General features: G+C 44.0%; 1 protein-coding gene across 2 annotated transcripts in view; it reads left to right on the top strand.

Annotated features, from left to right (window-relative positions):
* The window catches only part of LOC143275427 (uncharacterized), a 41,836-nt gene that overhangs the window by 28,382 nt on the left and 3,454 nt on the right, over positions 1 to 10,000 (top strand). For both annotated transcript variants that reach the window (XM_076579511.1, XM_076579509.1), the window contains exon 5: positions 3,828 to 3,969. In XM_076579511.1, the coding sequence (XP_076435626.1) occupies positions 3,828 to 3,969 (142 nt within the window). The remainder of the gene's footprint in view (positions 1 to 3,827; positions 3,970 to 10,000) is intronic.

Here is a 10,000-nt window from a genome sequence, read left to right as displayed (position 1 = left end):
ACAATATTGCACCTCTGGGATGCGCACAAAAAATTTAAAAAATGAAGCCTAATTATATGCAAATTGCATTTACAGTTATATTTATATTTTTTGTATTCTCTAAACTTGGCACTTTGATCTGATATTCTGACCCAACAACTAGAGCAGCCATTATTATCATTTTTTGTTCAAACAGGAACTTCTTTTGCTAAGCATGGAAGTTTTATTATTTTATTTTGTAAACGTTTTGGTGCAGATAGTAAAGAAGGGAAATTACTCTGTAATTAATGATAGGGGACTTAATTTGCTTTAAAATGATCTTTATCATCTTAAACATTACATTTTGAAATTATACTCAATACATAAAAAGCTTGGATTTTTTTTTAAGTGTATCACAAGTGAGTCTTGAAGGCCTTGCCTCTCTTGTTTTGTTGTTGTTGTTTCATTTTTTTACCTTTATCATGGAATGTCCTGTATATTGTGTGGGTTTTTTTTTTAGAACCTCTATTTTATTTTCTTGTGATGTGTGGGTTTGGTTTTGTTTATTTTATTCTATATTGTTTATTTTATTGCGTTTTTCATTGATTGGTGCATCTGTGTCACTTGTCAAAGAACCATAGCTGGTTTTGTGGGTTGTTGGTTTGTTGTGGGTTTTTTTCTCGCTTTTTTATTTATTTATTTTTTTTAGTGCCATCAGAGCAAGAGCACAATGATTAACTGTTTGTTTCATCGTGAATGAGGACTGACTTCGGTCACGTGAATAATCATGACGACGATGATTACGAGGAAGAGGTGGGCTTTTCAGATTTGATGACAGGTCACGTCAAGCCACGGCTGTCATCTTCTCTGAGCACGGGTACTCTGCCAGCCAGTAGAAGTTGTTGTTGATGATGGACATAGTGGTGGTGGTGATTTCTTTTTGGTGATGTGTATCGGGGATTTTGTGTGTGTGTGTGTGTGTGTGTGTGTGGCGGGGGGCGGGGGTGGTTGTTTTTTGTATTTGGTTCATTTCTGGAAAACACGAGGTTTCGATGGGATATATAGATGATATATATCCCTCTCTCCTCTCTCTCTCTCTGTCTCTCTCTGTCTCTCTCTCATTATGTATGTCCTTCTGCATGAATACCTTTTCCCTTTATTTATGTGTGTGCAATTTGTAAGAGATGTAGATTTGCAAGGACAGATTGGAAGAATAGGCTATACCTAAAATCTTAAACTTTGAATAAAAACGTTTTGAGTTCTGAGTTACACGGCCAGCATAGAGCTGACGATGACTCTGTCGTGGTTGATTAAGGCTGGGTATTTTCGTGTCTCCGTGGCCCAAAACACTGACCTGGTTTACAATATCTTTGACGCGTATATTTGATCTTTTGCATGCGTGTACACATGAAGGGGGTTCATGCACTAGCAGGTCTGCACATGCTGACCTGGGAGGTTGAAAATTTTTTTAACCCTTTACCCACCAGGTGCACCGAACCGGGAATGGAACTCGAGGAAGCTCGGGCGATAATCCAGGGCTCAAACCATTTGGCCACAGCACCCGTTAAGAGTTATTTTGGCGCAGCTTTTTAAAACGCGTTCTACCCCAGGTACGAGATAACTCGTACCATAATTACTTCCCCTGTTGACCAGGTGCGAGTATTCTCATACCAACACACTATTCAAATTTCGTTCATTCTTGCTTGGTACAGTTCGCGTTCTAAACTGAACCGTTTACTGATTCCGGGAGTATGAAAACGAAGCTTCGTTTGACCGATTAACTCTCTTCATACGAACGGCGAAAGACGACGTTAACAGCGTTTCACCCCAATTACCACCATCAAAATATTGCAAGCGGAAGGCTCTTATAATGAAGAGGTGAATGTTGACAAAGAATACCACAATTCTGACGACGGAAGCTAAAGGTTGGGTCATTGAGACACCCACTGGACATCCGAGGAGTCTGTGTAGAGGAGAAGAGAGGACTGGCCGTACTGAGTGAGTTAAAAGAACAATTCCTCATCGATTTTCACTGTTTTAGTGAACCACCCTGCTTTTTTTCTGCAGTGGTCTCATGTAGTGTTAGTCCTGGGGAGTTGTAGCAGACATGTAGTTGTGAGTTGGAATGAGTTGACAAAAATGTGCATGTCATAATTATTATTTTGATAACATTTGACTCCTATATCTGACATTATCCTGACCAAGCATGAATGTTTCACCTTAATTACATCTAATTGATTTTGTTATAGTTGTCACTTTTCATTAATGTAGCCTGGAATGTATATCTAACATTTCTTTGGTGTTTGTGAACGTGTAACTTTTTTTTTTAATGCAAAGAATTTTTTTTTTAAATGACATGTACATTGAATAATAAATTATGTCTTTGACAGAGCTTGATATCAAATGTGACGTTTGTTTGATAATGTATGATAGCATAATTATGTGACATTACTGTGATAAAACCTTGATTTTTAACATGACTTTGATAAATTTTTATGTACACAATACAGTCATTTCTGTCAACTTTTGCACGCACATCTGATATAACTTGGAGGCATGTGACTTACCTGTACTTGAACACAGTTTGATAATGTTTGATGTGCACACTGAATAAGATAATGAACAAAACGTAGGGACGAAATGTTAACATTAACCGGTTTTATAATGGTTGACAAGCACGTGTGACGTCAACGTGCCCACCGAATATGGTACTGAGCAATAGAGACAGAGACAATTGTTAACATTCACCAGTTGTATAAAGTTGATAGTGCATCTCTCTCTCTCTCTCTCTCTCTCTCTCTCTCTCTCTATATATATATATATATATATATATATATATATATATATACAACCAAGGACAAATTAACGTGTTTACAGGCGTGAGTCACGAGCAAACTCCTGAGTTCATTCAGTGTAACGCGGTGATTTTGATCAATGTCTATATTGTTGCTTTCAAAGTCCGAGAAACAATTGCGTCATGAAAACACTGTTTTGTTGCTAGGCTAGTTTTCATTTGAACTTATGTTATATCGAGTTTTCTATGTATGTTGTATTATGTGAAATGTTTTTGTTTTTGTTTTTCATTTTCTTTGTTTTTCATTGTTGTCTGTTCATATACCCCTTCATTAGGGGCCTTGGCCTATATGAATAAATCATCTTGAATCTCTCTCTCTCTCTCTCTCTCTCTCTCTCTCTCTATATATATATATATATATATATATATATATATATACATATCTATCTATCTATCTATGTATATATAACACCTGACCAAACCTGGCACTAGCATCTGTCTCCATTTTAAGAAAGTTTGGTGTACAGGTGCTTGGGTAACTAGTTTTACACAGCTTTATCTGGGTATCTGCACGTACAACTGCACACTGTTGATGCACTCTCTCTCTTCTCTTCTCTCTCTCTCTCTCTGTGACGCTCTCTCTCTCACACACACGCACACACACACACACACACATCAACCCACACGCGCACGCACACACACATACACACGCGCGCACACACACACGCACAAACACACACACACACACACACACACACACACACAGAGAGTACACCCCCAACCCCCCCTCCGGCCCCCTCCCCCCCTAAACACACGCACGCACGCACACACACACACACACACACACACACACACACACACGCACACGCACACGCACACAGAGTACACTCCCACCCCAATACCCCCCCCCCCCACCACACACACATTCACCCCCCTCCCCACCCCCACACACACACAAAACACACACACACACACACACACACACACAACACAACACACACACACACACAACACACACACACACACACACACACACACACACAGTGATAACACAAGCAGTTGATTTGCCGTGCAGGTTCGACAAGACGAGGAAGGCCAGTGTGACGGTCAGCTACCAGAAGGGATACTCCATCGGGGGAAAGGCCAACTTCAGTCTGGGGCTGCCCAAGGTGCTTAGTGACGCCACGCTGGGCATGGAGATGAACATGAGTGTCCAGGTAATCCTCCTGTCCCTCCTCCTCCTCCTCCTCCCTCCTCCTCCTGCCCAAGGTGCTTAGTGACGCCACGCTGGGCATGGAGATGAACATGAGTGTCCAGGTCCTCCTCCTCCTCCTCCTCCTCCTCCTTCTCCTCCTCCTGCTTCTTCTTCTTCTTCTTCGTTCGTGGGCTGCAACTCCCACGTTCACTCGTATGTACACGAGTGGGTTTTTACGTGTATGACCGTTTTTACTCCGCCACGTAGGCAGCCATACTCTGTTTTCGAGTGTGTGTGCATTCTGGGTATGTTCTTGTTTCCATAACCCACCGAACGCTGACATGGATTACAGGATCTTTAACGCGTGTATTTTGATCTTCTGCTTGCGTATGCACACGAAGGGGGTTCAGGCATAAGCAGGTTTGCACATATGTTGACCTGGGAGGTCGGAAGAATCTCCACCCTTTACCCACCAGGCGCAGTTACTGAGATTCGAACCCGGAATCCTCAGATTGAAAGTCCAGCGCTTTTAACCATTTGGCTATTGCGCCCGTCACCTCCTGTGATCTGATTTCCGGTGTTTCTGACTGTCCTGAAACCCTCTTGTCCGAGAGAGAGTTGGGATGTAACTTGGGCAAGACACTCACTCTCCACCATAATCAAATTCTGACCCAGATAGTTGGAACAGCAGCTTCCTCCTCTGCCAAACTTTAAACTTAAGACCCCCGGCGTTAAAACAACATGAGATTCAGGTTACGCAAGCCGACAACGATTCAGCAACTCTCTTAAAATTAAATGCAAAATAGTATATTTGAGCCAGCCAACAACTGGTTGACAACGGTTTGTCGGCAGGACCCGTGACATTGATGTGTCGGCATGACCTGTAGTTAAGGACAACACTGGTTGATAATGATGTGTCGGCATGATCCGTAGTAAAGGACAACACTGGTTGATAATGATGTGTCGGCATGACCTGTAGTTAAGGACAACACTGGTTGATAATGATGTGTCGGCATGACCTGTAGTTAAGGACAACACTGGTTGATAATGATTTGTCGGCATGATCCGTAGTTAAGGACAACACTGGTTGATAATGATTTGTCGGCATGACCTGTAGTTAAGGACAACACTGGTTGATAATGATTTGTCGGCATGATCCGTAGTTAAGGACAACACTGGTTGATAATGATGTGTCGGCATGACCTGTAGTTAAGGACAACACTGGTTGATAATGATTTGTCGGCATTGTCCGTAGTTAAGGACAACACTGGTTGATAATGATTTGTCGGCATGACCTGTAGTTAAGGACAACACTGGTTGATAATGATTTCTCGGCATTGTCCGTAGTTAAGGACAACACTGGTTGATAATGATTTCTCGGCATTGTCCGTAGTTAAGGACAACACTGGTTGATAATGATGTGTCGGCATGACCCGCAGTTAAGGACAACACTGGTTGATAATGATATATCGGTATGACCCGCAGTTAAGGACAACACTGGTTGATAATGATATATCGGTATGACCCGCAGTTAAGGACAGCTCCCGGTTTGGACAGCCACACACTATGTTGGGGGAATGTGGAGGAATAGGATGCCGGGAAATGAAGAAGAGGATGGACGAAGAGGAGAAGGAAGAGGAGGAGGAAGAGTATGAGAGAAATATTGGAAGACTGGGAAAGTAGAAGAACGTTGAGGAGGACGAACAGGAGAATCAACAGATGATGAAGGGGGGCGGAGGTGGGGGGGGGGGGGGGTATCGCTTTATTAGAAAATAGCTGGAATCGGAGAACGGGAGGAGTACGGGGGATGGGAGGTGGAGGGGGTTGGGGGGGGGGGGAGGGATTGGAGTGATTTGCATTATTGATTATCTCTTGCCGCTTCTTCTTTCCTTAAGGTTCGCGCGATTTTCTGTTCTTCCGAAAAAAATTGCTTCTGTTTTTTAGAAGTAATCTGTTTGGACGTGACTTGACTGTGGTAGAGTGTGTGTGTGTGTGGAAGAGAGAGAGAGAGAGAGGGGGGAGAAGTAATTTTGAAGTTCCGAAAAAAAGTAATAACGATTGGGAGAGAAGTTGCCAGCATAAGCGCGCGCGCGCGTGAGAGAGAGAGGGGGGGGAGAGAGACAAAGAGAGAGAGAGGAGGGAGAGAAATAGAGGGAGAGACAGAGAGAGAGAGACGGGGGGACAGGGAGAGAGACAGAGACTGAGGCGCAAACACACACACACACACACACACACACACACACACACACACACACACAGAGGTGATCGTGATCAGGCATTCCACAATTTAAGTAACCAATCTCGAGCTGTGCCAGGGGAGATAAATCAGAAAGACAGACACACACACACGTCTTCTGACGTTTTCTGTGACAACATTGTCACTCACAGTTCTGCCCATGCTGTATGTGGTTCGTCCGTCGGGATCGACGAAGACCATCTAGTCATCCTAGGGGGGGAGAGGGGGGGTTGGGCTCTGTGGGTGCGCAGATGACTGGTCAGGCCAATGCGCGCCCGGAAGGTTCTGACACAGTGTGGAAAGGGGATGGTGGTAGCTGTCGGGGACTTGCTGGCACTGCTTTTCCTGGCCTGTCTGCGTTGCTCTGCTGCAGCGATTCTGTTGGCCTCACAGGATTTGGCGCCTTTGTGGACAGCTGAATGCCACTTTGGTCTGTCCATTATATTCAGCTCCCATGTGTCGTGGCTGATGTTGAAGGCCTTCAGAGAAGCTTTCAGTCTTTGAAGCGCTTCTTTTGGCCTCCATGGGAGCGCTTGCCATGTTGGAGTTCGCCGTACAGCAGTTTCTTGGGGAGCTGGTGGTCTGGCATGCGAACTACATGGCCTGCTATAGTGATGATGGAGTCTCCCGTCGGACCGACGGATGAGTAGGCAAGCAGGCTTATCTGTCGGTGTGTGTCCTCAACGATAAGAATGTTCTTCGAATTCCACGGTACACTTAGGAACACTTTTAACACTGAGGAAGCTTGGCGCTTCAAAGACCACCTCATGCTGCCTGGCACAGGACCAGTTCCAGCCACGGGGACACACACACACACACACACACACACACACACACACACACACACACACACACACACACACACCACACACACACACACACACACACACATACACACACACATACACACACACACACCACATACACACACACACACACACCACACACACACATACACACACACACACACACACACACACACACAGACAAATGGAGACACAGAGAGAGAGAGACAGAGACAGGGAGAGACAGACAGACAGAGATAGAGAATGAGACAGAGAGAGAGAGAGAGACTGTGACATTTTTTTTCACATTAATTGAAAAGTTCTCATGTCTAGAGGTGCACGTTTTTCAGACGAAAGTGTCAAACCAAAGATATAACAACACAAGAGTAAACAGATAAATAAATGGATGAAGAGTGACCTGAAACATTCAGTTAATGGTCACGAGAGAGAGGGGGGATGGGGGAGAGAGAGAGAGGGAGAGAGACAGAGAGGGGGAGGGACACACACACACACACACACACACACACACAGAGAGAGAGAGACAGACACAGAAAGAGAGAAAGAGAGACAGACAGACAAAGAGAGAGAACTGAACACTGAGAGAGAGACAGTGAGAGAGAGAGGAGAGACACACACACACACACACACACACACACACACATACACACACACACACACACACACACACACACACACACACACACCACACACCACACACACACATACACACACACACATACACACACACACACACACACACACACACACCACACACACACACACACACACACACATACACACACACACACACACACACACACACACACACACACACACACACACACAGACAAATGGAGACACACAGAGAGAGAGAGAGACAGGGAGAGACAGACAGACAGAGATAGAGAGAGAATGAGACACAGAGAGAGAGAGAGAGAGAGACTGTGACATTTTTTTTCACATTAATTGAAAAGTTCTCATGTCTAGAGGTGCACGTTTTTCAGACGAAAGTGTCAAACCAAAGATATAACAACACAAGAGTAAACAGATAAATAAATGGATGAAGAGTGACCTGAAACATTCAGTTAATGGTCACGAGAGAGAGGGGGGATGGGGGAGAGAGAGAGAGGGAGAGAGACAGAGAGGGGGAGGGACACACACACACACACACACACACACACACACACACACACACACACACACACACACACACACACAGAGAGACAGACACAGAAAGAGAGAAAGAGAGACAGACAGACAAAGAGAGAGAACTGAACACTGAGAGAGAGACAGTGAGAGAGAGAGAGGAGAGAGACAGACACACACACACACACACACACACACACACAGATAGAGAGAGAGAGAGAGAGACATACACAGAAAGAGAGAGAGAGACATAGGGAGAGAACTGAACACTGAGACAGAGAGAGACAGAGAGGAGACACACACACACACACACACACACACACACACACACACACACACACACACACACACACAGAGAGAGAATTTATTTGTCAGAAAATTAAATGAATAAATGCATGAAGAGTGACCCGAAACATTCAACACATGGTCAAGAGAGAGAAACGAAACGAAATTTTATTTTACCAGGGGTAATAAGACAAGCAAAACATATACTTCTTACCACCCAGCCCTGGGGTAGAAAAAGAGAAGGGGGAAAAAGGGGGAATGTGGAGCTACATCAAAAGAACACATGAACACAGAACTGTTAACAAGAAAGATATCGACGACAAAATTCACTGAAACTCACCCGAGAAAGAAAGTAATGAAAAAGACAACTACAAAGCAACAAGCTACAAGAACTCTCTATCCCCACCCCTACCCCCGGTCTCCTTCCCTCCAACCCCATGCACATAGTGAGACCCTCAGATTTCAACACTCAGACGAGAGAGAGGGAGAGAGAGAGAGAGAGAAACGAACGAACGAAATTTTATTTTACGAGGGTATATGAGTAAGCACAAAGTACTTGTTTACATCCGGCCCTCTGGGCAAGAATAATAATTGAAAAAAAAAAATGAAAAAAAAAAGAAGCCAGAGTTAATTCACAACACCAACGTCAAAATTACACAAGCATGTGCAAACATAAACATAGAACTTATGTACAATACAATATCGCGATAGATGAATAACAACGAGGACAATAGGGTAGGGGCGTGGTGGAGAGCGGAAGGAAGAATGGACAAGGGGAAGAGTAAAGAAGGTAGGGGAGGCTGACTGAACAGACAGATATAGTGACAGTGACAGTGGAGACAGACATAGAGAGAGACTGACAGGGGAGGAGAGAGGCGTGTATATATTGACAGTCTATACATGTTTGTGTTGTTTATAATTGATATGTGTCACATAATCACATGTGTTTTTCAATAAATGTGCACGATACATGTTTTTTAAAGTTAGGGATGCTTTTTACAGTGTTTACATCGAGGCAGGATAATATTCCATTCCATAAACAGCCCCCTGAATACGACAGACTAGATTTTAAAAGATCGATCCTTGGAAGTGGTACCATAACTTTATGAACATGACAATGAATGTTGGTTACAAATTTATTCTTCAGAGAGGGGGGAGCAAATCCAGACATGATTTTAAACATAAACAGACCTTTGTTAAATAGATGTTTTGTTTTCAGTGGGAGGATATCAAGAGCTTTATAATCAGATATAGTTAATGATGAAGATTTTAAAAGAATCAGTTTTACAGCTCTTCTATGCAGACTCAATAGAGGCTTCATAATACTGTCACTCGCCGAGAGAGAGAGAGAGTTGTCAGAGGAAACGCACAAGCGTGAGATAACTCTCACGTCTTTTCCTCCTGACACCGATGTGCGAGGAGTGGAGCTGCGCCGCTAAAGGGAAACAACCCGTGCTGTTAGCCTCCCTTTGTTGGACGTCACAAAAAAAGTCCGCCAAGTTGAGCCACTAGTTCGTGCGAACCTCGGGGCAGCGTCACTAGAGGGACTGTGTTTGTCCTCTGTCTTTCTGACCAACCTCCCATCTTTCTGTCTGTGTCTC

This window comes from Babylonia areolata, chromosome 30, assembly GCF_041734735.1.
Source record: "Babylonia areolata isolate BAREFJ2019XMU chromosome 30, ASM4173473v1, whole genome shotgun sequence".
In the NCBI taxonomy this organism is placed as follows: domain Eukaryota; kingdom Metazoa; phylum Mollusca; class Gastropoda; order Neogastropoda; family Buccinidae; genus Babylonia; species Babylonia areolata.
The sequence above is the reverse complement of the archived record's forward strand: the minus strand, read 5'-3'. Positions and strand labels throughout refer to the sequence as shown.